Here is a 27,761-nt window from a genome sequence, read left to right as displayed (position 1 = left end):
CAACGGCGACAAAAACATAACCTCCTTGGCGGGAAGTGGCTCATAGGGTTTGGGTTTGGAAATATGTGGGACCTCTTAAAAAAGCCTCTGCAGCCTCCTGTCTTGTTGCTGATAAGCTGATGAAAACACTGGTGATGTTTTCTCCTCTGAAACTGATGGTAAAGGTGCAGAAATCTCCCATATTCATATGGCAAATCTTCAGACTGAGGAACTGTCCCAGTGCAGATTTGATACCCATGGTGGCTGCATTGTGGTAGGATGACCTATAAAGCAGAACATTTACCTATACTAAGTAAAAAGGTCATGATTACTTTGACACTGAAAGGAGGTTTTCCAAATTTGCCGCAATCCAGCAAACGTTCTTGGAGATCCTGTAGACTGTAGGATAAATTAATCCTTTGTGAAATAATAGGTCTAAGTACGCGTGGGCTCTGGACAGATGTAGAACAAATTCTACTCTAATTTCTAAATTTCTACTAAGGTTTTACCAGATATACAGCATACCTGGTAATAACAGGTTTTAACATTGTGTTATCATTTCTAGGCCATCTTCACGCTCCATCGCCTGAACATGGAGGCGATGATCAGTCTTTACGACCACCCAGCTTTGCTACATCTCCATACTCCTCGCCTTTGGTGACTTCTCGACTTTGCCACAACAGCTCGAGTGAAGCGGCTGAAGGAGACAACGTCTCCCTCACCTCTCAGCAAGCTCTCGGCAGCACGGAGACTCTCAAGAAGGTCGGAGGGGAGGAGCAGCTCCTGAGTAGCTGTGAATCAGCCAAGACAATCTGTGACTCTAAGGACATGGGGGAGGGTGCTGCACCACGCACGCCATCCATCAGCGTGGAGGAGGAGCAGGACGAGGCAGCAGACATTGACAGTCTGACAGAGGGCAGCGTGGGGGTTGTGGAGTCTGAGGACTGGACCAGCGAGGAAGCACTGCGTCGCCCTGATAGCCTGAAGGGTATCCAGTCTTTCCAGAGGAGCCACAGCAACCTGACCAGTCTGGGTCTTGCCTTCCCATTCCCTAATGGTTCATTGGCAGTTGCCCGCTTGCCCAGTGCAGCTGACAGAGCTTCAATGCCCGATGACTGGGAAAGTTATACTTACTCTCCTGGCTCCGACAGAACACACAGCAAGACTGAGACCAATGACAGGTCCCTACAGCACATCAGTAAAAATAACCATCACATTTTGACTCTGTACTAAAACAGGTTTCATGTCTCAGGTCCAGTACAGAGGACTGCTTGGTTCTGATTTGCTGTGGACTCTATGATCTTCTGAGGGGTATCCTGCTGCTGCTGCCTGACCTCATGCTTGAGGAGGTAATGGATAAGCTCATCCAGCCTGAGGCACTCATTGTCCTGGTCAATCATCCCTCACCTCTCATCCAGCAAGGAGTCATGAAGGTGGGTTTTATTCTGCAACAAATCTGTTTTCCTTGCACAAAAACTCATTCTACTCTCAGGTTTTTGTAAACATCACTATTTATACAGGTCCTTCTCAAAATATTAGCATATTGTGATAAAGTTCATTATTTTCCATAATGTCATGATGAAAATTTAACATTCATATATTTTAGATTCATTGCACACTAACTGAAATATTTCAGGTCTTTTATTGTCTTAATATGGATGATTTTGGCATACAGCTCATGAAAACCCAAAATTCCTATCTCACAAAATTAGCATATTTCATCCGACCAATAAAAGAAAAGTGTTTTTAATACAAAAAACGTCAACCTTCAAATAATCATGTACAGTTATGCACTCAATACTTGGTCGGGAATCCTTTTGCAGAAATGACTGCTTCAATGCGGCGTGGCATGGAGGCAATCAGCCTGTGGCACTGCTGAGGTCTTATGGAGGCCCAGGATGCTTCGATAGCGGCCTTTAGCTCATCCAGAGTGTTGGGTCTTGAGTCTCTCAACGTTCTCTTCACAATATCCCACAGATTCTCTATGGGGTTCAGGTCAGGAGAGTTGGCAGGCCAATTGAGCACAGTGATACCATGGTCAGTAAACCATTTACCAGTGGTTTTGGCACTGTGAGCAGGTGCCAGGTCGCTGCTGAAAAATGAAATCTTCATCTCCATAAAGCTTTTCAGCAGATGGAAGCATGAAGTGCTCCAAAATCTCCTGATAGCTAGCTGCATTGACCCTGCCCTTGATAAAACACAGTGGACCAACACCAGCAGCTGACACGGCACCCCAGACCATCACTGACTGTGGGTACTTGACACTGGACTTCAGGCATTTTGGCATTTCCTACTCCCCAGTCTTCCTCCAGACTCTGGCACCTTGATTTCCAAATGACATGCAGAATTTGCTTTCATCCGAAAAAAGTACTTTGGACCACTGAGCAACAGTCCAGTACTGCTTCTCTGTAGCCCAGGTCAGGCGCTTCTGCTGCTGTTTCTGGTTCAAAAGTGGCTTGACCTGGGGAATGCGGCACCTGTAGCCCATTTCCTGCACATGCCTGTGCACGGTGGCTCTGGATGTTTCTACTCCAGACTCAGTCCACTGCTTCCGCAGGTCCCCCAAGGTCTGGAATCGGCCCTTCTCCACAATCTTCCTCAGGGTCCGGTCACCTCTTCTCGTTGTGCAGCGTTTTCTGCCACACTTTTTCCTTCCCACAGACTTCCCACTGAGGTGCCTTGATACAGCACTCTGGGAACAGCCTATTCGTTCAGAAATGTCTTTCTGTGTCTTACCCTCTTGCTTGAGGGTGTCAATAGTGGCCTTCTGGACAGCAGTCAGGTCGGCAGTCTTACCCATGATTGGGGTTTTGAGTGATGAACCAGGCTGGGAGTTTTAAAGGCCTCAGGAATCTTTTGCAGGTGTTTAGAGTTAACTCGGTGATTCAGATGATTAGGTTCATAGCTCGTTTAGAGACCCTTTTAATGATATGCTAATTTTGTGAGATAGGAATTTTGGGTTTTCATGAGCTGTATGCCAAAATCATCTGTATTAAGACAATAAAAGACCTGAAATATTTCAGTTAGTGTGCAATGAATCTAAAATATATGAATGTTAAATTTTCCTCATGACATTATGGAAAATAATGAACTTTATCACAATATGCTAATATTTTGAGAAGGACCAGTAGTAGCATATTCAATTTTGCAAATGTTGCTATATAATTGGACCACACAAGCTGCTTGACTTTGTTTGGTTCGGTAACACTGCGTTACCTTCAAACCCTTGTTTGTCTCAGTATGTTTATACTACTGTGGAATATTGTGCTTTATAGGCTTTTTTTTTTCTTTATTGCTTCCAGCTCCTAGACGCCTATTTCAACAGAGCACTCAAAGACCAGAAGGAGAAGTTTCTGAAGAACCACGGCTTCTCACTGCTGGCCAACCAGCTGTACATCCACCAGGGGAGCCAGGGGCTTCTGGAATGCTTCCTAGAGATGCTGTTTGGACGACCCGTGGGTTTAGAGGAAGAGTGAGTCCAGGCACTACTTTCATATCAAGCAACTGACATTTTTTACTTGAGCTCATATTATTGTAGATCTTGTTGCCTTCAGAATTAATAATTAATTAATTAAGTTTTATGATTTTATTTTACAAACCTTTTCAGTGAATTTTAAAAACATGGATGAAGATTTTTAGATTTCCTTTAATCCAGACAGGGTCAAGATTATACACTGCTTAAAAAAAAATAGGGAACACTTAAACAACACAAGATAACTCCAAGCAAATCAAACTTCTGTGAAATCAAACTGTCCACTTAGGAAGCAACACTGATTGACAATCAATTTCACAGCTGTTGTTCAAATGGAATAGACAACAGGGGGAAATCTTTTGCGATTAGCAAGAAACACTCAATAAAGGAGTGGTTCTACAGGTGGAGACCACAGACCACTTCTCAGTACCTATGCTTTCTGGCTGATGTTTTGGTCACTTTTGAATATTGGTGGTGCTTTCACACTCGTGGTAGCATGAGACGGACTCTACAACCCACACAAGTGGCTCAGGTAGTGCAGCTCATCCAGGATGGCACATCAATGCGAGCTGTGGTAAGAAGGTTTGCTGTGTCTGTCAGCGTAGTGTCCAGAGCCTGGAAGCGCTACCAGGAGACAGGCCAGTACACCAGGAGACGTGGAGGAGGCCGTAGGAGGACAACAACCCAGCAGCAGGGCCGCTACCTCCACCTTTGTGCAAGGAGGAACAGGAGGAGCACTGCCAGAGCCCTGCAAAATGACCTCCAGCAGGCCACAAATGTGCATGTGTCTGCACAAACGGTTAGAAACCGACTCCATGAGGATGGTATGAGGGCCCGACGTCCACAAATGGGGTTTGTGCTCACAGCCCAACACCGTGCAGGACGCTTGGCATTTGCCAGAGAACACCAGGATTGGCAAATTAGCCACTGGTGCCCTGTGATCTTCACAGATGAAAGCAGGTTCACACTGAGCACATGTGACAGACGTGACAGAGTCTGGAGATGCCGTGGAGAGCGATCTGCTGCCTGCAACATCCTTCAGCATGACCGGTTTGGCAGTGGGTCAGTAATGCAGCCCTCCAAAGAAATGTGCTCACCAGAGGTAGCCTGACTGCCATTAGGTACCGAGATGAGATTCTCAGACCCCTTTTGAGACCAGATGCTGGTGCAGTTGACCCTGGGTTCCTCCTAATGCAGGACAATGCTAAACCTCATGTGGCTGGAGTGTGTCAGCAGTTCCTGCAAGATGAAGACATTGAAGCTATGGACTGACCCGCCCGTTCCCCGGACCTGAATCCGATTGAGCACATCTGGGACATCATGTCTCGCTCCATCCACCAACGTCACGTTGCACCAGACTGTCCAGGAGTTGGTGGATGCTTTAGTTCAGGTCTGGGAGGAGATCCCTCAGGAGATCATCCACCATCTCATCAGGAGCATGTCCAGGCATTGTAGGGAGGTCATACAGGCACGTGGAGGTCACACACAATACTGAGCCTCATTTAGACTTGTTTTAAGGACATTACATCAAAGTTGGATCAGCCTGTAGAGTGTTTTTCCACTTTAATTCTGTGTGTGACTCCAAATCCAGGCCTCCATTGGTTAATAAATTTGATTTCCATTGATGATTTTTGTGTGATTTTGTTGTCAGCACATTCAACTTTGTACAGAACAAAGTATTTAATGAGAATATTTCATTCATCCAGATCTAGGATGTGTTATTTGAGTGTTCCCTTTTTTTTTGAGTAGTGTATAAACAGTGTTCGAATATATAGACATTTCCACTGTTATTTGGGTCTCAGACTTAAAACACAACCATATACTTTTTATTTACAGTTTGCTTATTTCACCGTTCCTCTCAAATTGTTTGCTTTTCTGGCACAAACACAGTTTTTAGGTATAGGCAATTCATTTATAAGAAGGGTGAGGTCAGGACTATTGCCAAGGCTTAATGTTAGCCAGCTTTATCCATTCAAAAACCTGTTTTCATTTGCGCTAGGGTTTAATTTCCTGTTAGAGCCATCAACTGTGTCTTAAACCAGTTCACACTGCTCACACTGCAGGCCAGTTTTTTTCTTTTTGACTGAGATCTGATATTTTTCTGTGCTTTTACACATTAGAAGTTTAATGCTATCATGTTGAGACTCTAGTTTGAACAGTTTGTCTCTGAATGGCCCGCATGCGCAGAAGGAGACATTACATCACACACAGCACGCTGCGTTTACAAAAGTGAATATGGACGCTTCACATCTGATACAAATGTCAGGGTGTATCAATTCTGAAGTTGTTACGCAACCAGAGATGGCAAAATTGTGATTATCTCCATCAGCGGTGTCTGGCATGCTGGCTTCAACTGTTGTTTACCTTTGATCTTGCTGCTCCCCATCTCCTTAAGCGCGGCATTGTGAGTCTGTTAAACTTGGACATAAAAATCTAATTAAATAAGAATGAGATACACTAAACTGTCAAAGTATCTGTCAGTCTACTTTTATGTGTACATGAACTTTGATGACATAATATTCTTAATCTATAAGGTCCAGTTTGTTGATGGACCCACCGTTGCCAACAACAGCAAATTTAACTATTTTGTAAACATCTTCCACTTGGTTTAGGAGTGTGTTCATAGTTAGATGAGAAAACCAGAATTGCAGCCTCCGCTCTAATTCATCCCAAAGATGTTCAAGAAGGTTGAGGTCAGGACGCTGTGCAGGCCAGTCAAGTTTCTCCACACAAGACTTAATACACCAGCAGCCATGGAAGTGATTGGAACAATTCATTGATTTGGTGGTGTGACCCAATACCTTTGGTAATATAGTGTATGTGTCCAGTGTAGGACCAGGTATCAAAAAAAGGCCCAGACATGATCTAAACAAAATTGGATTTGTGATGTTCAGATTTGGGCCTGCCTATTCAGGTGTTGATTTGAGGTGAAGTTGAAGGACTTGAGTGGTCCTCCTCCATCACTGTGTCTGCTTTGTGCAATGTACCAGAACCAGTGGTACTGGCGAATCACAAAGCAGGCCCAAAGCATGATACTACCACCACCCTGCTTGACAGTTACAGTGTTTTAGGTTTGAAAGCCTCACCTTGGCTCCTCCAAAAATACTTATTTTCACTATGGACAAATATCTCAATCATGTCTCGTCTAACTGTAACCGTTGACCGTTGTATTGTGTGGATTAGAGATAATAATGTAACAACAGAAACACATTAAATTGATGTTTGTCCTTCCAATCCTTTTTTTAAAGTTAATTAAGGATGTGTGTTGTATAATCACCCCTCCCTGTAAAAAGAACACCTTAAATGTATCAATAAAATCGTGTAAATAATTTGAAATCCATGTCATCAGTCAGTGTATAGATCATTCTCAGTGGAGCTATATGTTTGTGAATGCTGTCTCTTATTTTTCTCTGCAGTCTTGACCTGGAGGAAATGGACAATATCTCACCTTTCAGAAAGCGCTGCATCATCCCAGTGTTGGGTCTTATTGAAAACTCTCTTTATGAGAACTCCTTGGTGCACAGCATCCTTTGTATGCTGCTGCAGCTCGTCAATGCCTGCCCCAAGCTGGCAGACATCCTGCTAGACCACGGGCTGCTCTACGTGCTCTTCAATACTCTATCTACCCTCAATGGCATGGAGAATGGGTAAGACAGCCAGAACAGATGAGACGTTGTTACAGAACAACAGAGACAAGCAGTAAATCGTTAATCTTTGTTCTTTTGGTCTATCTCTTATGAATAAAAAGCAGGGTGATTCTGATTTGCTTTGTATTTTCTTGTTTTTCTCTCCACCTCTCTGCAGTATTCCCCTGAATGATTACAAGCTCCTGGTGTGTGACATCCAGCAGATGTTAGTCGCTGTGACTATCCACTCCTGCAGCTCCTCGGGGTCCCAGTACTTCCGCATCATTGAAGACCTCATTACCCTGCTGGGTTTCATGCAAACCAGCAAGATGAGACGCACCCAGGGTGAGGGCTGGATTGCTAAAATTCAGTACACATCCAGACAACAAGCAAGGCTTCTCATGCACTCCTGGTGTAGTGGATGAAGCCAAGCAGTCAAGTTTTGCTGCAGAAAGAAACTACAAAATAACTTTCAAGTGAAAAAGTCAAGTCAGATCTCACATCTCATCTTGCTCCCACAAGGCTTTCTGATAAAACTGACACACTGAAAATATATCTTTACTGTTGTGTGCCATATTTACTCCGTTTTACCTTCTGAATAAGATTTTTGACTTTATACATATTACTGTCATCTTCAGTAGCCATATGAGGACTGTGGTTTGCCATTTTACTGTAATATATTGAAAGTGACAGCAAATTAGGACTGAACTTTACTAAAATGTGATCAGCGCACAGGTTTCTGGCAATATATTGCATTAAAATAAATAATGGGGAGTTACATTCTCATTCAGTTTAAGGGTTCTGTTTTTTACCTGGCAAACAATATACTCAACACTGTCATTATTTATTGTGCAAAAAGAAAGATAACATTTCAAAAACTTTTTACACCCCAAGATTTACCAGCTTGTAGAACCACCTGTAGTAGCAACGATTATCACATAGTTCTGGAGGGATTTTAGTTCACCTTTCTTACAGCTTTGCTTCTTCTGTTTTTGAATGCAGTTCTCTTAGAGTCCCACCATTTCAATCAGACCAGCCTATCCAGCATGTTGATTCTTCTGCTGAGGCCATTGTGTTGCAGATTGGCAGCTGTTTGGGATCATTGTCCTGTTGATGACCTGATTTGGGCCAGTCTTCAGCTGTCTGATAGATGGCCTCACATTTGACTCTAGAATGCTTTGGTGTACAAAGGGGTTGATGGTCAGTTCGACTGCCAAACAAGCCCAAGTTTTCCACCCTCCACCCCTGTGCTCGACTGTGGGTATGAGGTGTATGTGCTTATATTTTGTGTTTAGTTTTATCTAAATATGTTGTCATGTGTTATGGCCAAACATCTCTCCTTTGGTCTCTCTTGTCCGAAAGACATTGCTCCAAAGGTCTTCCAGTTCATTCAGATGCATGTTTGCAAACCTAAATGGTGCTGCTGAGCTCTTTTAGAGAGAATATTGTTTTCTACTGGGAACTCTTCCATATAAAACAATACTTCTAAATTGATTGGCATGACTTTTAACATGCAAACTAAAGCATTTAGAGTCTGAGATCGAGCTATTTTGTCACTGCTGGGATGTCCATTCCTAGGAACGTTGTTAACTGTCCTCAACGTTTTCCACTTGCAAATACTCTGTCACTATAGGGTGATGGTTTCAAGTTGTTTGGACATGACCTTATAACCCTTTGAAGATTTGTGCAGCGAGTATAGTTTCTGCAAGGCCTGTGCTGATGTCTTACTTCCTTGGCAATGTGTTAAGCTATAGCGATATGATTCCCTCCAGCAAACTGCCACAACGTCTGCTTTTCTAGCGGTGGTCACATGATGATCAATTAATCCATTGTAATAATTAAAAGCATTTAGCTGCTATTTTCCTCTTTAAATTAAATAGAAGCAGCAAGGTAGTCCAACCCTTTGGTTCCACCTTTGTTTAATTATTAATGCCATAAAGCGTCTTAGAATTAAATTTGTTTTTACTTTTTGTTTGGTGTCTGTAATACAGAGCTGATAGTAATCTGCATTTTGATACAATTTACAGTTTTTTTATGTCAGATTTTGGTCACTGTTTTAACTCTGAACACATGGAATAAGCGGTAGAAAATGACTGACTGCCAATAAATACTTGGTTGAACTGAGTATGACTGGGAAGCATGAGTTGGTTGTAAAGGGTATGGGGTCAACCTTTTATAATAAGCGTGTTTAATCTCTTTCTTCAGAAATGGCCGTGGCCTTGCAGTTCAGAGTCCTCCAGTCTGCCATTGAGTTCATAAAGACGACGGCCAACCAGGAACCTGCGAAGCTGAGCGGTGCTGTTAATACGCCGACCTCTCCACATCACGCCATCTATCAGAAGCGTAAGAGCATTGCAGGTGAATGCTATAAACATTTCTTTAAGGTGAACTGGTTCTGTCTGTCTAAAGTGTGCGTTTATTGAATCTCGTGTCATCCTAATCTTAAGGTCCCGTTGCCATGAAAGACTCCATTATCCCCCGCATTCCCAGACAGCACTACTGCTCCTATGGCCAAATCCCAATGTTCTCTCCCTTCAGCTTCCTGTTCCAGGACTCCCCCCTCCCCTCCCCCACCGACACTCCATCGTACATGCTCCACTGTGATGCAGGTAGCTGGGACTTTGGTCCACAGTGGAGATCATCCTCCATGTCATGGGGACTATATCCCATGATTGCCGTGAACTGAAATCTTTCCCTCGCTTCAGGGTTTAATTTTGCCCAGCATTCTCACATGCTGCTGGTGCTTTCAAGTCTGCATGCTCGAATGCTTACCTGAGTCAGTGTCAAGCATTTCAATAAACATTTGTGCTCTTAATCATCTTCTCATTAAAAGATCTTTAAATTTTCTTACTCTGAGAAACAATGCTTATACATTGCCTTACAAAGTATTCATACCCATTTAAACTTTTATTTAGCATTTTCTCATGTTGGAACCACAACATTTAATGTATTTTATTGGGATTTTTTGTCATAGACCAACACAAGGTAGTTGAAGTGGAAGGAAAATGATGCATTACTTTTCCATTATGCAGAACCACCGTTAGTGTTTGTTACAGCGGCACGTCTTTTTAGGTAAATTTTTATTCGTAAAAAAATGTTTGTTTTGTTTTATTTTTTTAGGTCTGTGGTTGTAAGGTGACAAAATGTGAAAAAGTTCAAGGTGTCTGAATACTTTTATGAGGCTCTTTCCTTTAGAAGTGGATGTATCCAAACTCACCACATTGCAATATTACGCCTGTAGGTCGGCGTCGGTTTTCTCTGGCGCAGACTGACTCTCTCCTGATGCGGATGCGCTCCGTAGCCAGCGATGAGCTGCACCAGATGATGCAGAGGAGGATGAGCCAGGAAAACCCCATCCGTGCCAGTGAGACTGAGTTTGTCCAACGGCTGCAGAGGCTTGTGGTTCTCGCTGTCAACAGACTGATCTACTATGGTAAACAATGTCTGATTCTCTAAATTATCTCCTCTAATCTCCCTCGCCTGTTGTCTAATCTTAGTTTCTGTTTGAATGTTTCCCTCATTTCAGATGTGAGTGAGGACTTATTCGACCTGCTGAACATCCCGGACTCGCCAGACCACAACATCTTCACGCCAGATCCGGGTGATCAAGCGCACGATGAGAGCGGGTCGTCCTCCGTCCCACACTCTCCGACTCCTTTTATTCTTCCACATGCTAGCAAGAAGAGTTTTCAGAAGGACATCCTAAAGCTTATGATGGATGGGATCAAAATCAGCCTGGTAGGACCAGTTGTTTTCTTTTTTTCTAAGATATTTTCCTGCTGTATTGTGCATCTGCTAGCCAGGTGTTTGTGCCGTGTGGCCACAGGGCAGCACGGGTCGTGGCGGAGCCCCAAATCATCAGTGGCGGAGGATACTCTGGTCCTGCAGGGACACTTTCAGGGTGCAGATAGGCCGTCTTCTGGTGCACACACTCAGCCCATCACTTCCGCTGCATGACAGAAAAGAGGCGCTTGAGTTTGTGTTCGATCACAAGCATATAGATATCCTCAAGGAGAGCCTCAGCCCAGGACTAGAGGTAAATAAGAAACCCTCGTTTCTTGTTGATTATTCGTTTAAGCCACTTGAGTTTTGTTTTACCCTGTAACGCTCTGTTTCACTCAGCACGGGCCAAAACTGTCACTGTACCTGTACGAGATGCTGCACGATCACAAAGACGACCTCACCAAAGAAGAGCGAGGTGCCGTGGGTGTCTTTATGACCTCACTCAAGCTTTGTGGCCATCGCTGCATCCCTCCCAATGCGCCGCACAAACAAGATCTACTCAAGGCCATAAAGGAGGTAAAAACTGTCATTGTGAAGGAGAAGACTCGGATTTTCAGGGTGAAAATCACTCTTATTATTAACCAAACATATTAAGGACATTCGGTTTTACTGATGCAGGAAAAATTCAAGTATGAAGCAGAAGAGAAAACTAGTAAAGCTGCGTGGGAAAAGAAAATGGCCAACACTCAGAAGAAGTAAGTTGAAAGCCTTTTTCTAAACAGGATTGATTATGGTGGATTGTTTATGTTTAACTCTCTCCGTTCTTATTCCTGCTCAGTCTGATCCAGAGGCTTGATGGGAAATCCAAAGATATTTCCAAGATTGCGGCTGATATCACCCAAAATGTGTCTCTGCGGCAAGGCATGGAGAGGAAAAAAGTCATCCAGCACATCAGGGGCCTGTACAAGACTGACCTGAGCGCCAGTCGTCACTGGCAGGAGCTGGTCCAGCAGCTCACACACGATCGGTGGGAGTGCAGTAATCTATCGAGCTGATTTTATGATAATTAATGCCTTCTTATGTACTCATTCAAACAAGATTTAAATAATTAAATAATGCCATTTTCTATGCAGTCCTAGAAAAACTAAAACTATGTATTGGGGAAAAATAAGTCGCATTTTTTCTGTTTTCCACAACATAAAAATCTGATCATGGAGTCTTGTTTTAGACAGCTGTAGCTGCTGAAACATGTGTTTATTTTAAGCTAATTCAACTGCACAGTTAGTAGCACTGTTGCCTTGCGGCAAGAACGTTCTGGGCTTGAATCCCGGCCACGGTCTTTCTGCATGGAGTTTGCATGCTCTCCCTGTGTATGCACGGGTTCTCTATAGGTACTCCAGCTTCCTCCCACAATCCAAAAACATGACTTTTAGGTTAATTGGCCTCTCTAAGTTGTTCTTAGGTGTGTGTGCATGGTTGTTTGTCCATTGTGTTGCCCTGTGATGGACTCGCAACCTGTCCAAGGTGTACCCCATCTCTTTACCAATGCCAGCTGGACAAAGCTCCCCGACCCTGCAAGGATGAGGGGGGGTAGACAAGAAAATTAAAGTATTTTGAAATTAGATGATTAAACTGTAAAAAGCTAAACATTTTGATATTTTGATTTAAAGGGAGCATTAAGCTATTATTGGGTTCAATATCCCATTATCATAAAATATTTGAATAAACAACCTTTTGTGGATATTTAATAAAACCTAATTTTCACAACTTTTGAACTTAAAGCACATTAATAGAAACTGTACACAATACAACAAATCATTTATGACCATTAATGTCATAAATGGTCCAAATAAGGACAGAGACATTTGAACATTTAACTTTTCAACATTTAAAAAGTCTGCAGTTTGGAAACGGAAAAAGTGTAAAATCTGCAGCATCATTTCAGACTTGCTAAGAAGTAAAATCTGCTTTTACATTCTGTTTTAGCGCCGTTTGGTATGACCACACATCATACCCAACATCTTGGCAGTTGGATCCCACTGAAGGGCCGAACCGGGAGCGGCGACGTCTGCAGAGGTGCTACCTCACCATACCAAACAAATACCTGCTCAAAGACAGACGGAAACCTGAGGGTAAACAAACAGTCTGGAAACATTCCTTTTCCAAAGCTTTGGCCATGGCTCTTTTTCAACGTCTTATCTCTGTGTTGTGTTTAGAAACAGTGAAGCCTCCTCTGTCCTTCCTATTTGAGGATAAGACTCACTCCTTCTTCTACTCTACTGTTAAAGACAAAGCCACCAGCGAGTCCATTAGGTAAAGCTCATTGATTTCCTCTGCCTTTATGTAAATGTTACATTGGTCTCAGAGCATTACAACACTTGTTCTGCATGGGAAGGTCTGCTGCTAGAGAACCGTGTTTCTGCCCTCAGGTTCACCAGACGGTGCACCAGCGTCGCCCCCTCCAGGGAGACAGCAGGAGAGTTGCTGCTGGGTAAGACCCTGACCCTCACTCACAGCAGTTCCAGGCATAAACATGAAGAATAAACTGTCTTCCTGTCAGCGCACTTAATCTCACTCTGCACTTCTTCACAGGAAAGTCTGGGATGTACTTTGTTGAGGACAATGCCGCTGATGCTCATGACAACCAGGTAAAACAGCAGAGTTGTGCTTACTGTCTGCCAGTGGATTGGTGTTCTGCTGCCTCCCTCAAAGCTAAATGTGTTTGTGTTTGAACAGATCCTTCAGGGGGAGACGGAGGCGCCCTCTTTCTCATGGACGTACGAGGAGATCAAGGAAGTGCACAAGCGATGGTGGCAGCTGAGAGACAACGCAGTGGAGATATTTCTGACTAATGGCAGGACGTTGCTGTTAGCCTTTGACAACACTAAGGTGAGGCAAAAAATTAATAATGAAATAAAACTCAGAGACATTAAAGAGATATATTCTCCATCCCTTGTGAAATGTTAAAGTGATAGAACAATATTATATTCATGTTTTTTTTTCAACAGGCTTGGATTTAAATTACCTGAAAGATTTTTTTATTTTATGGCATAATTGAAAACACTTCATCTTCTTTATTAATAAATATGAATAAATAAATATTAATAATTTTATTTCCGATGGGATTGGGTTACTCGGTATGATGTGTATGGCTACCAAAATACACAAGGGTCTTAGCATAGTTGGCTTATCATGACAGACCAGCAGCATTAGCCCTGTCACAGCACTGTTGATCTGCATGTAGTGTCAGTGACGTAGGAGCATATGATGTTAATGGGAAATAATGATCCAACACCACCTTAATACACATTTTACACTTTAGAATAAACAATTTCATCAGCAGATAAACCAGCGTGCAACCGATTTGTGCTGAAAAATGTCACCATTTTAGCTGCTCGTACGCGCTGTGTATCCTGGACATGAACGACACTTACAGAATATACATAAATGCAACTCAAATGATCCAATTATATCATTACTGAATCTCACACTATGCCTTGCTGCCTGCACTAATGAAGATTCACTCACCTTGGCATGACAGATGTTTGAAACAGAAAGTGAAACTGAGAACTGCTGCTCTCTGTCTTTCTGTCTGTTTTTCTGTCCTTAGACAGAAAAACGTTTTATCCAATTTGAATAAATAACTGAATCTGACTGCACTGTTCAATTATTTGGATTAATTGGAATGTATGAATCTGACTTTTGTGAAGTGTCTTGAGACAACATATGTTGTGAATTGGCGCTATATAAATAAACTGAAACTGAAACAGAACATGACCCACTTTTTGATTGATTCAGCTAAAGATTATCTGACCTTTATGAGGGCAGTTTTATGCCCCTCTTCCACTGGCTCGATTTGGCCCTACTCGACTCCACTCGGTTAACTTTGCAAGCGTTTCCATTACAGTTTTTTCTGTACTGGTACCTACTTTTTTGCTCCCTGCTCCTGAGCAGGTCCAACCGGGGCTGAGTCAGGACTACATGTGACGTGAACAGAGTGCTGTTTAGTGACTGGCCATGGGACCAGGAGAAATGAGAAGGCTTTCATTGAGGTAGTACAGTGAAAAGTTAATAAAACTCAAGAGCCACTATTATAATATTAAGGATCACAGTGGCCTGAGCAGGACATACATATAATTTTAATATTTACAGATTATAAACCATGACTGAAGGATGACAGAAAAGAAGTACACATCAGCTTTTTGAATTACACGGTGGCGCGCTGTATTTAATAACATCATAAATCGGCTAATCACACATAATATCAGCTGTTCAGATGCACAAACATTTCCCTCAAAACACAAAACAAAGCCACCATGAATGGCGTGTTTGGTTCGGAAATTTATTGGCGATCCATAAGTAAACCAGCGTCTGCAGGAGGAGGGGGCAGGCAGAGAGCAGCTGCCCGTAATCAGACTGCCTACATTGGATCAAACGGAAGGACGAGCCCGCTGAATCCGCGGAGCACGAATATCCAATATCCAACCTAAAACTAACTTCACCATTGTCAGAGGTCCACGGTTTTACACTTTAAAGTCCTTGTCTTCGTTATTGCCATGGATAAGACAAAAACTTGCTCCTAAAGCCCAAAATTGGTAATTTCTTCAGGCAAACCTTGGAACTTCACCAGTCTAGACATTCGTGTCTCTCCTCTACGGTTCTCCTGCCACACCCCCCCACCTCACATCAGAACCCCTGAGCTATATTTTATAAGTTCTGGCTGTGCTGTGTCCAAACAATTATCCCACTGGATCATTTTATACATATAAAACAAAAATAAGACATTCTTGCATATACATTAAAACAAATGTTATGAGTATTGAAGTTGTTTATGTTTTTATTTTCTATTCATTTTTATCATTTCATGCAGATCACTTTATGTGACAATGTCACCCGCCAGCGGGTCAGTAGAAACACAATAATTACCGTACCGAGTTGAGCAAAACCAAGTGAAGCGGAGCCATGCCGGCTAAAACTAGCCAGTTGAAAAGGGGCAAAAGAGCAATGAGTTTTCATTCCTGGGAGCTCAGTTCATCCTTCAAGTTGGAAAAAATATAAAACATGATTCAAATGTAACATACCCCATCCCGAAGCAGTAGAAAACTATGACTTCCACAGCCTTGATACCACTTCATATGCTCTATTCAAAATGTAACTGCATACGAAACAACACACTTACTTTAAAGATTTTACAGCACTTGATGTTCCACATAATCCCCTCAGTTTCCTCATGTTTTAACCTGCGTAACACATGTGAGTCACTACACCAACATACAAGTTGGGAAACAGTGACACAGTCACTTAAGATGTTAACAGAAATAGGAAGTTTCCAGCTTTTTCTGTAAAATATGTCATTGTGACTTCACTGTTAAACATTATTGACCAATAAATGAGGCTTTTGTCTAACAGAGACACAAGATGGTTCCTTCTCAGTTAGACATACTTAGACTCATGTAATGTTAACTTTGAAGCTAACCTGTAGTCTAAGGTTACACGTTAGCATGTCAGATTGGCAATGTTGGCTCAGAGAAAGTTTTGTAGATCCTTATTATTTCATAAAATCAACAACCCTTGACATCACCCTATATGTTCTTGTAATCCTTGCTGACCGAGTCCAACTGATTTACTGATTGACGCTACTCTCAAGTTAAATCTGAGTCAGCATTTAATTTGTAGCTCGATTTGAAGGTTTTTCACTGCTTTTAAGGAATTTGGACAACCTGTAATTTGTTGTTACATTCTACCATCCAAATGCTGATTTCCTGACATTAATAGTATTGGTTATTTGTTTGTGCTACTATATTTAAACCATGTCTGCCGTGTCCCCATCATGGATGTTAACAAATGATTCTACGGTTTGTGTTTCCTGACTTTAGTTCCGAGATGACGTCTACCACAACATCCTGACCTCTGACCTTCCCAACCTGCTGGAGCATGGGAACATCTCAGCGCTCACCCAGCTGTGGGGCTCCGGTCAGATCACAAACTTTGAGTACCTCACCCATCTCAACAAGCACGCGGGCCGCTCGTTCAACGACCTCATGCAGTACCCGGTGTTCCCCTTCATCCTGAGCGACTACACCAGCGAGACCGTCGACCTGCAGGAAACTAACATCTACAGGTCAGTCCTGAATCTTTCCACCTTGCAAATTGGTCCCTGCAGTGGACAGCTAATGAAAAACAATTATCTTATACAGGGGTTGGACAATGAAACTGAAACACCTGGTTTTAGACCACAATAATTTATTAGTATGGTGTAGAGCCTCCTTTTGCGGCCAATACAGCATCAATTCATCTTGGGAATGACATATACAAGTCCTGCACAGTGGTCAGAGGGATTTTAAGCCATTCTTCTTGCAGGATAGTGGCCAGGTCACTACGTGATGCTGGTGGAGGAAAACGTTTCCTGACTCGCTCCTCCAAAACACCCCAAAGTGGCTCAATAATATTTAGATCTGGTGACTGTGCAGACCATGGGAGATGTTCAACTTCACTTTCATGTTCATCAAACCAATCTTTCACCAGTCTTGCTGTGTGTATTGGAGCATTGTCATCCTGATACACGGCACCACCTTCAGGATACAATGTTTGAACCATTGGATGCACATGGTCCTCAAGAATGGTTCGGTAGTCCTTGGCAGTGACGCGCCCGTCTAGCACAAGTATTGGGCCAAGGGAATGCCATGATATGGCAGCCCAAACCATCACTGATCCACCCCCATGCTTCACTCTGGGCATGCAACAGTCTGGGTGGTACGCTTCTTTGGGGCTTCTCCACACCGTAACTCTCCCAGATGTGGGGAAAACAGTAAAGGTGGACTCATCAGAGAACAATACATGCTTCACATTGTCCACATCCCAAGATTTGCGCTCCTTGCACCATTGAAACCAACGTTTGGCATTGGCATGATTGACCAAAGGTTTGGCTATAGCAGCCCGGCCGTGTATATCGACCCTGTGGAGCTCCTGACGGACAGTTCTGGTGGAAACAGGAGAGTTGAGGTGCACATTTAATTCTGCCATGATTTGGGCAGCCGTGGTTTTATGTTTTTTGGATACAATCCAGGTTAGCACCCGAACATCCCTTTCAGACAGCTTCCTCTTGCGTCCACAGTTAATCCTGTTGGATGTGGTTCGTCCTTCTTGGTGGTATGCTGACATTACCCTGAATACCGTGGCTCTTGATACATCACAAAGACTTGCTGTCTTGGTCACAGATGCGCCAGCAAGACGTGCACCAACAATTTGTCCTCTTTTGAACTCTGGTATGTCACCCATAATAATGTCTGCATTTCAATATTTTGAGCAAAACTGTGCTCTTACCCTGCTAATTGAACCTTCACACTCTGCTCTTACTGGTGCAATGTGCAATCAATGAAGACTGGCTACCAGGCTGGTCCAATTTAGCCATGAAACCTCCCACACTAAAATGACAGGTGTTTCAGTTTCATTGTCCAACCCCTGTATATGTGAGGGTGTTGATACTACTGGGCAGCCAGTGCAAGTACATGAAATATTTCTTCAATAGTGTCAATAGTATGGACACCGTTATGTGTAAAAAAATAAATTAATAAATATAAACGTCACATGAATTGATAGCTTGTAAAATTTTTAAAGTATTATTTATTTATTCAGAGAAATTTGGAGTTATTAATTTGTCCATTATTGTGGACATCAAGCATCACTTGCTGTATTTTACCATTATTTGTCTGTGGGCTAAAAAGACACAAATACAAAAAAGGTTCATGCCCTAAAAATAGTTGAAAACACACATACTGAGTGAGGTTTTCATAATTCAATCATACATAGTGTTGTAACAATCCATATTCAGCATTTTTAAGGCACTGCTATTGGTTAGATCTGATTGGTTTTGTTTGAGTTACTCTGTTTTAAATGTTAAATAAGCGTCAAATAGGACAGTTACAGGAATTTATTACTGTTTAAAGACATTTCAGGTCTTTGGTTCTTTGCTCACCTTTGGATTTGCAGGAATTTAAATAAACCCATTGCAGTTCAGTCCAAAGAAAAAGAGGACCGCTACGTTGATAATTACAGGGTAAGGCTTCATGCACGTTCTAAGATTTTTTTTTCAAAACCGTTTACTGGACGTTTAGGTAAGAAATCACATTTATTTGTTTGTGTTTCATGCACAGTACCTGGAGGAAGAGTACAAAAAGGGCATTCGTGAGGATGACCCCATGCCTCCCGTCCAGCCTTACCACTACGGCTCACACTACTCCAACAGCGGCACAGTTCTGCACTTCCTAGTCCGAATGCCCCCCTTCACCAAGATGTTTCTCGCCTACCAGGGTTAGTCTTGGATAAAATCTTATTCAACTTTAATGGGAATAATGTAAAACAGAGAGAAACACAGAGCAGAGTTCAGGATTATGGTATGGTCTATGATTAATAAAAACATATGTTTACAGTTTATAAAAATGTCAGGAGGGTTGCGATGTGAAAACATGGGACCATGCTAAATAATTTATTTTTCCACCTTAAATTTCTATCCTGAACAGTTCAGCTAAAGAGCACAAATCCGATGGGGCAGGAAGGATAGAAAACAAAAGATCAGTGACTACACAGTATATACACCAATTAACTAATTGGTCAACGCAACTTTTAAATCAGTTTTAGGATGAAGTCTTCTTGAGTTGACGACTAACATTATTTCTATTGAATTTGAATCTGAAATGAAGTTCAGCTCTCCTTGAAGGATCATCCTGGTATTCGCTCACATGCTTCCTTTATCTAAAACTAGAGTTTGAACTTTTGGGCCGCAGTTCCAAAAAAGTATGTTGGGCACAAAAACGTCCTTGTCCATCACCAACAAAACCCCAACCATCCTAACAGTGAAACACATTTATGGCAGCATCATGCTGTGGGCTGCCTTTATTCAGATGGAATTAGGAGTTTTCTCAAGTTGGATGAATTTGTTAGCAGTTCCAAATACCAAGACGTTTTGACCCAAAATCTGCAGGTGTCTGCTACAAAGTTATTATCCGGCATATGTTCAGATCACCTAATGAATGGCTTCACTAGGAGAAAATAAAAGTTCTGGACATGTCCTTATAATCTGATAGATTTGGACAACCTTTGCAGAAAAGAGCTGGTAAGTAAGTTGCCAAGTCAAGATGTGGTGCTGGTAGACTCCAACCATAGAAAGCTGACATTGATTTTAAGGTGCGTCAACAAAGTATTAGTTTAAGCTAAAGCGCAATTAGGCAGTCTGGTCATTAGCTTTGTGATAAATTTTTATGAAACAATGTTTCTGCCTTCTGGAGTTGCTACATCTTTCTGGGTTCATATAGAAAAGAGCAGAATATTGTCCTGCTCATGTTCCTTTCTTTCTCTATAAAAGATAATTTTATCTTTACGCTTTTCTCTGACCAACCCTTTTACTGTGTTGTTTTGTGTTTTAATCATCTCTCTCTCCTACTTGATCTTCTGCTGCATCTTTTCATGCGATTGCAAATGTATTCAGCAAGCTGGGTGTTTAAGGTCATGAAAGGAGGTGTTTTCAACCAGTGAGTTGAATGTGAAATTAAATTTTCTTTGACCTCAATTAGATCAGAGCTTTGATATCCCGGACCGGACGTTTCACTCCATGAACACAACGTGGCGTCTGTCCTCCTATGAGTCCATGACTGATGTGAAGGAGCTCATCCCAGAGTTTTTTTACCTCCCAGAATTCCTGGTCAACAGGGAAGGTGATTGTTTTTTTTTTATTACTACATAGAAACAGTCTGTACCTTTTATTATTGATTAATATCATAACTGCACACATTGTTAATGATTGTACAGGTTTTGATTTTGGGGTTCGTCAGAATGGTGACAGGGTGAATAACGTGAATTTACCTCCATGGGCTCGCAACGACCCACGTCTGTTTATCCTGATCCACCGACAAGCCCTGGAGTCTGAGCACGTCTCCCAAACACTGTGTCAGTGGATCGACCTGGTGTTCGGGCTCAAGCAGAAAGGCAAAGCAGCCGTCCAGGCCATCAATGTCTTCCACCCAGCTGTAAGTAAGACGTGGCTGTCATGTCTGCTTGAGAATCCTTTCATCGTGTTGCTTATACGGGCTATGTGTGTCGTTCCCCAGACTTATTTTGGCATGGACGTGTCCGCCGTAGAAGACCCGGTCCAGCGACGGGCCCTGGAGACAATGATTAAAACATATGGCCAGACACCCAGGCAGCTCTTCAACTCCACTCACATCAGCAGGACCACCCCTAAGCTGATGATGGAGGGGGAGCTCCCAGCAGCCATGGGGCTCCTAGTACAGTTCGCTTTCAGAGAAACACGGGAACATGCCAAGGAAGTCATCTGCCCGGTAATCTTCCCTATGCTAAACTTGCTGTGTGCTGGGGGAGACGTGACAGTATCCCTTTAAGATTTTGTCATGATTCAACCACAAGCATGAAACTGTGAAGTAGATGGAAAATTCTACATTTTTACACATAAAATCTGAAAGGGTGGCTTGCATTTGGATTTAGCCCCTTTACTCTGATACCACTTGATTTAATCCAGAGCAACCAGTTGCTTTCCATTGTCACTTAATCCAGCTGAGTGTAAGTTTATCAGTAATGATCAATTAATGGTATAAATCCATCTGGGAAAACCTCAGAGGTTTGTTAGAAAACATCAGTGAACAAATGGCATCATAAAGACCAAGGAGCACAACAGGAAGGTCAGGGAGAACGTGCAGAAATTAAAAGCAGGGCTAGATTAAAAACAATATTCCAAGCTGCAGAGATGCACAGCTCATGTGGAACAATCTGTCAATGAGACAATTATTGCACACCCCACAAATCTAGCCTTCATGGAAAGGTGGCAGGAGGAAACCTGTTGTTGAAAGAAAGCCCTAAGAAATCCCGTTTGCTGTTTGCCAAAGTCCATGCAGGGGACACGGCAGACATGAAGAAGACGCCGCTGTGGTCCTATTAGACTGAAACGGAACCTCTTGTGCTACATGGAAAAAATTGGCCCAGTCAAGGCTTGGACCTAAATTCATTTGACATTCTGTCAAGACTTGAAAACTAATGTTCGTAGACGCTCCATTCATTCTGACTGAGCTTAAGCTATTTCACAAACAAGAATGGGCAAACATCTTAGAGTCTCCAGACGTGCAAAGCTGGTAAAGAATACAAATACACAGCGCAATTGGTAATTTTTTATTTGCAAAAACCCATCCTTTTCATTTTCCTGCCTTGTGTAACACATAAAATCCCAATGAAATACACTGAAGTTTGTGGTTGTAATATGTATAATGTGTACAAGGTTAGTGGGTGTGCATACTTGCTATCTATGAAATGATTTGATGCTCACCTGCTGCTGATGTTCTCCTCTTCCTCCTCAGAGCCCGCTGCCCTGGATCAAAGGTCTAAAGTGGGGTGAGTATGTGGGCTCACCCTCTGCTCCAGACCCGGTGGTATGTTTCAGTCAGCCACACGGAGAGAGGTTCGGATCCCTGCTGGCCCTACCGACTCGAGCCATCTGCGGTCTGTCCCGCAACTTCTGCCTCATGATGATCTACAGCAAGGAGCAGGGTAAGGAAGACTCATTCACATGTCAGCATGCACAGACATGGTAAAGGATTTACCTCGCAACATCCTCCAGACTCGACTGGCTTTATTCTCGCTGCTCTTTAGGTGTGCGGAGCATGCACAGCACAGACATCCAGTGGTCAGCTATCTTGAGCTGGGGCTATGCTGACAACATACTAAGGCTGAAGAGCAAGCAGAGTGAACCGCCCATCAACTTCATTCAGTGTTCCCAGCTTCACCAGGTAAATAAAAGCTTAGAATAATCATGAGCTTAATTTACACATAGACATCGAAGAATGGCAAACGCTTTATTGAAACACACTCAAAAAGCTGTACGAGTTGGTCTTGTTCAGTGGTTAAACAACCTTTGTGACAGTGTTTGACACTGCGAGGTCTTAGCAACACAAAGCTCTTCTGTTTCTCATTAGATATCAGGCGAAGTATGTCATCCAAAAACTACGATGACCAAGACTTCTTAGGTCTGCAGGCAACTTTATTATTTAGAACATTGTACAGCAATAGCATGAATGATGACTTCTACCTAGGTACTAGTCACCTTTTTAAAAAATAATTTGAATATTGAGAAATAATTCACCTATTTCCGGAACTCATAATGTAGAGAATCATTATGCATAGATAAATATAAATATTTCAAGCCTGCTTGTTATTTAGATTATTGAATGGGTTACAGATAATGAAAACCCCAAATTCTAATGTTTTACTTGTGGTTTCACAACCTAATCAGCTAATTAACTCAAAGCACTAAACTCTCAGGGGAAAAATGCACAAAGCTGCTCAGCAAATACACTGCCTGGCAAAAACAATGTCACCCCTAAAATAATTTTAAAAAAAGGTCACACTCTAATATTTCGTTGGACCGCCTTTAGCTTTGATTATGGCACGCATTCTCTGTGGCATTGTTTCCATAAGCTTCTGCAATGTCACAACATTTATTTCCACCCAGTCTTGTATTAATTTTTCACCAAGGTCGTGCATTGATGATGGTAGAGTCTGACCGTTGCACAAAGCCTTCTCCAGCACATCTCAAAGATTCTCAATGGGGTTAAGGTCTGGACTGTGTGGTGGCCAATCCATGTGTGATAATGATGTCTCATGTTCCCTGAACCCATCTTTCACGATTCGAGCCCGATTAATCCTGGCATTGTCATCTTGGAATATGCCATCAGGGAAGAAAAAAATCTATTGATAGAATAACCTGGTCATTCAGTATATTCAGGTAGTCAGCTGACCTCATTCTTTGAATACATACTGTTGCTGAACCCAGACCTGACCAACTGCTGCAACCCCAGATCATAGCACCACAGGCTTGTACAATAGGTACTAGGCATGATGGGTGCATCACTTCACCTGCCTCTCTTCTTACCCTGATGTGCCCATCACTCTGGAACAGGATAAATCTGGACTCATCAGACCTTATGACCTTCTTCCATTGCTCCAGAGTCCAATCTTTATGCTCCCAAGCAAACTGAAGCCTTTTTTTCCCAGTTAGCCTCACTGATTAGTGCTTTTCTTAAGGCTACAAAGCTGTTCAGTCCTAATTCCTTCAGTTCCCTTCGCATTGTGCGAGTGGAAATCCTCTTACTTTCATTATTAAATATAGCCTGGAGTTTTACTGTTGTTTTTATTTGATTTGATTTCACCAAACTATCATTCAGGATTTTTTTCCGGCCACATTTCTTCTTCGAAGACGATGGGTCCCCGCTATCCTTCCAGTTTTTAATAATGTGTTGGACAGTTCTTAACGCGAATGTAGTAGTTTCTGCAATCTCCTTAGATGTTTTCTCTGCTTGATGGAGGCCAATGGTTTGACCCTACTGAAACAGACTGACATCTTTTCCACAACCACGGGATGTGTCTTTCGACATGGTTGTTTAAAAAAATGAGAAGCAACTCATTACACCAGTTGGGGTTAAACATCTAAACATAATCGTCCATGCAGTGATTATCCAATGGGAGGCTCGTACCTGTTTACTTAGTTAAATCCAGGTGGTGACCTTTATTTTTGGTCAGGCCGTGTATAAGAAGGGCCTCATTGCTGTTGTCACAATAAAGATTTTTCCATTGATTATTGAGAAGAGTATACATAATTCTCAACATGACATTTTTTAATTAAATGTAAATAAAAACATAAATTGTCTTTTTTTAAATGGATTAACACTTGGTACATTGTTTTATTATCTTTTGAGCTATGCCTGTCTCATTTCCCATCAGAATCAAACTACTTCGTTAAATGAAAAAAATATTTTTGTTTTATTTAGATGGGTAATTCTTTCTTTTATTTTTTTTACTATCATTGCATTATTTTATTATAATAGTGATATTAGCTATTTTTTATACATAGCAAATAAGACATTCTCAGTAGGAGTATTAGTAATATTTATTTATTTATAATGGTAAAGTGTTTTTATTGTTATTATATTAATTAAGCAGTTTAAATGGGTTTTCAAATGGTTTTGACAGCAGTCTTACAACTACTTACAGTTACTACAATGAAAACTAAATGCAATTAAATGGCCCGGTATGTATTTATTGATGAGTTATTAGTTGTAAAATGAATATATATTCTTGGGTAGGAAAACTTTTCCATCAAAATGAGTTGAACGTAAACATCAGTGCTTGTTTCATTTGGAGGCGTACGTGTACTGCACTGATGTACTGGTATTATAGGGCAGCAAAACCAATGTGGTGTCTATCTTTCTCTGTGTGGTTTTACATCTCAGACCAGCCAACAAATGTCCACCACCCTCCCTTCCTTCTCCTCCAGGTGACCAGCTGCGCCTGGGTGCCCGATGGCTGCCAGCTGTTTACGGGTAGCAAGTGTGGAGTCATCACCGCCTACAGCAACCGATTCACCAGCACCACAGTAGGTTTCCATGACGATGTTCCCCACTAACCTTCCTCCTCCGCACGAACGCCCATTACACACCCCCATCCATCCATCCAACCTCCCAGCCACCCTCCCACCCACACGTTGCCCCTCCTCCCCCTCTCTTTAGGCAGCCTTGGCGTGCTCAAACGCTCAGCTTCATTAGTCACATCACAGCTGCCCTTGAAACACATTTCAACTGTGTTTATAAGTGGGATTATGGGTCCTGGAGTTCACTCATCAGAGAGGCCTTCAGATCTGCATCAGTGCCTGATACTATGTGGAGATTTCCTGCTTCTGTGTGTCTGAAGGGCTTTTCAGCAGTAGATCATTTGCAGAGCCTTGTTGAAATTTGATTAATGGTTATTTTTCAGGGAAGAGGTAAAATCTCCACACCAGTGCCTGATCCTGAGCTGAGTTGCAGATGGAGATCTGCGATCATGTTTGATTTTTGCGAAATGTCTTTTTGTTTTCCAGCCATCAGAGATGGAGGTGGAGTCTCAGGTCCACCTATATGGGCACACAGGGGAAGTCACCAACCTGTTTGTCTGCAAACCCTACAGCATCCTCATTAGTGTCAGCAGCGACGGCACCTGCATCCTCTGGGACCTCAACAGGTCTGCGTGGTATTAAAAGACAAAGTAAAAATGAAATGATTTCAGTTTGTTTAGTTTCTGATCTGTTTTTGTTTTAATCCCAGACTTTGTTATGTGCAAAGCCTCTCGGGTCACAAAAGCCCAGTGACGGCCGTCTCTGCAAGCGAGACCACGGGTGACATCGCTACCGTCTGTAATTCTGGTGAGGCCTGATTCTTCACAACCCTCAGTTTATTGTATCACCTCTGGAGGTTCCAGATGTTTCTTGAGTCAGGAATTCTGTTTTTTATTTCTCATGCAGAGGGCGGAGGTAGCGACCTCCGCTTGTGGACGGTGAACGGAGACCTGATTGGTCACGTCCACTGCAGGGAGTCCATTTGCTCCGTGGCTTTCTCCAACCAGCCAGAGGGCGTGTCTGTCAACGTCATCGCTGGTGGTCTAGAGAATGGTGTTGTCAGGTAATGAAAGAAGTTTTTATTTTCAGTGTGTGGACCCACTGGTAATTAAAGAAACAAATCCCTCCTTTATTAGGGTAGCTTAATCTTAACAATCCAACTTTTAGCTTAAGTACATTTATTCAGGTCTGGAGACTGAGAGCAATGAAAGAAGGTTGATTTTGTGTCTCATTAACAATACCTCAGTTAATGTTTCTGAATGATTTAGATCCTTATCCTGCTGAAATTTATCACCAGTTTTTAGTCTTTTGGCAGAGGGGACCAGATTTATATTAAAAATATCCTGGTATTTCAAAAAGCTCTTGATGCTATGCAAGATGCTTCCCAGCACCTATGAATGAAAAACAGGGTCACAGCATCAGAGATACTCCGCCGTACCAAACAGCGGGCATGAGGTGCTTTTCCACATATTCATCCATTGTTTCATTCCAAACCCACCTGGATCGTTTGTTCCCAAAAAGCTAACGACCCGTTATGTCCATCATTTTGTTTAGTGATCCACTCGTGTCCTTTACGCCTGGTGAAAGGTCCTGACACGGAATGGGGAGTTGAAGTTTTTGTGGCACTAGTGGTCTGTATTTTTCGAAAGTAGGCAGACAGGACGTGGGGTGTAGTGAGGGGGATGACATGCAGCATAGGTCTCCGAAGTCGAGACTCAAACCCGGGACGGCTGCGTCGACTGAGGCCCCCATATGCGGGTTCCACCCATGAGCACTGTTAGATGTAAGGGGTAACATGGGATTGCGAAATGAGTTTGATGCAGTGATATAATACACAGTATCAGCTGCAGCACCAGGTGTTCACAGGTGCACATCGAACAGGGGCACCAAATGCTCTCTAGTGTCTGAGCTGAGAAATACATTGATCAGCAGATCCTGAGGCAGCTTGGCTTGTATTCGAATCACTAAATGCACTTCAACAGCCTTCCTGAGGACTGCGACACACATTGGTTCCTTAATCCCAGCAGTATGATCTGAAGCACACAGGGCCTGTGATTTCAGCAGATGGACTTGTATGATGTGAAAGGACAAGGTGATCTGTATTACGGGGGGATGTGATGCCTTGATGCCATCGTTTACTGTGCGTGGCAAGGAAAACCTGCGTCCTTGTCCATGCTTGTTTGTCCCAGCTCCAGTTTTAAACTACCTAAATATTGCACTGACTGTAGATTTGGGTACATTCAGGTAAGAAGTGACTTTCTTGTACCCAATATGAAGATTTACACACTCGCCTTATTTGAGTAGCATGTTCTCCTGTCGTTCCCGTTTTGAAGAGAAATGGTCTTCTGTGTCACATCCCATAGGAAAAAGGAAGTCGTGGATTACTAATAAAAGTTTAACTATGAATTTTAAAAAAATGCTTCAGTTGCATTTATTATGTATTAGTTCTTAGTGGTGCCAATAAATGTGGCCTTTTTTAATTTTATTTTTCAAACAATTATTTCTTGTGTTTTTTGTTTCACTGAAAAGATTAACT

General features: G+C 42.4%; 1 protein-coding gene across 2 annotated transcripts in view; it reads left to right on the top strand.

Moving 5' to 3' along the window:
* lyst (lysosomal trafficking regulator) overlaps positions 1-27,761 on the top strand; it is a 98,040-nt gene that overhangs the window by 66,978 nt on the left and 3,301 nt on the right. The window contains exons 23-52 of one of the 2 annotated variants that reach the window (XM_047352422.1): positions 545-1,160; positions 1,232-1,412; positions 3,282-3,451; positions 6,868-7,098; positions 7,256-7,422; positions 9,283-9,435; positions 9,525-9,686; positions 10,319-10,510; positions 10,604-10,815; positions 10,904-11,113; positions 11,200-11,376; positions 11,479-11,555; positions 11,639-11,827; positions 12,787-12,932; positions 13,017-13,113; positions 13,230-13,291; positions 13,393-13,448; positions 13,537-13,689; positions 16,677-16,921; positions 18,790-18,856; positions 18,954-19,110; positions 20,370-20,510; positions 20,605-20,822; positions 20,904-21,134; positions 22,161-22,350; positions 22,453-22,589; positions 25,133-25,231; positions 25,712-25,851; positions 25,935-26,032; positions 26,132-26,288. In XM_047352422.1, the coding sequence (XP_047208378.1) occupies positions 545-1,160; positions 1,232-1,412; positions 3,282-3,451; positions 6,868-7,098; positions 7,256-7,422; positions 9,283-9,435; positions 9,525-9,686; positions 10,319-10,510; positions 10,604-10,815; positions 10,904-11,113; positions 11,200-11,376; positions 11,479-11,555; positions 11,639-11,827; positions 12,787-12,932; positions 13,017-13,113; positions 13,230-13,291; positions 13,393-13,448; positions 13,537-13,689; positions 16,677-16,921; positions 18,790-18,856; positions 18,954-19,110; positions 20,370-20,510; positions 20,605-20,822; positions 20,904-21,134; positions 22,161-22,350; positions 22,453-22,589; positions 25,133-25,231; positions 25,712-25,851; positions 25,935-26,032; positions 26,132-26,288 (5,131 nt within the window). The remainder of the gene's footprint in view (positions 1-544; positions 1,161-1,231; positions 1,413-3,281; positions 3,452-6,867; positions 7,099-7,255; positions 7,423-9,282; positions 9,436-9,524; positions 9,687-10,318; positions 10,511-10,603; positions 10,816-10,903; positions 11,114-11,199; positions 11,377-11,478; positions 11,556-11,638; positions 11,828-12,786; positions 12,933-13,016; positions 13,114-13,229; positions 13,292-13,392; positions 13,449-13,536; positions 13,690-16,676; positions 16,922-18,789; positions 18,857-18,953; positions 19,111-20,369; positions 20,511-20,604; positions 20,823-20,903; positions 21,135-22,160; positions 22,351-22,452; positions 22,590-25,132; positions 25,232-25,711; positions 25,852-25,934; positions 26,033-26,131; positions 26,289-27,761) is intronic. The other variant, XM_047352423.1, reaches the window with a different exon arrangement.

Source organism: Girardinichthys multiradiatus, chromosome 22 (genome assembly GCF_021462225.1).
Source record: "Girardinichthys multiradiatus isolate DD_20200921_A chromosome 22, DD_fGirMul_XY1, whole genome shotgun sequence".
Classification (NCBI taxonomy): Eukaryota; Metazoa; Chordata; class Actinopteri; order Cyprinodontiformes; family Goodeidae; genus Girardinichthys; species Girardinichthys multiradiatus.
This window is presented reverse-complemented; position numbering and strand designations above follow the sequence as displayed.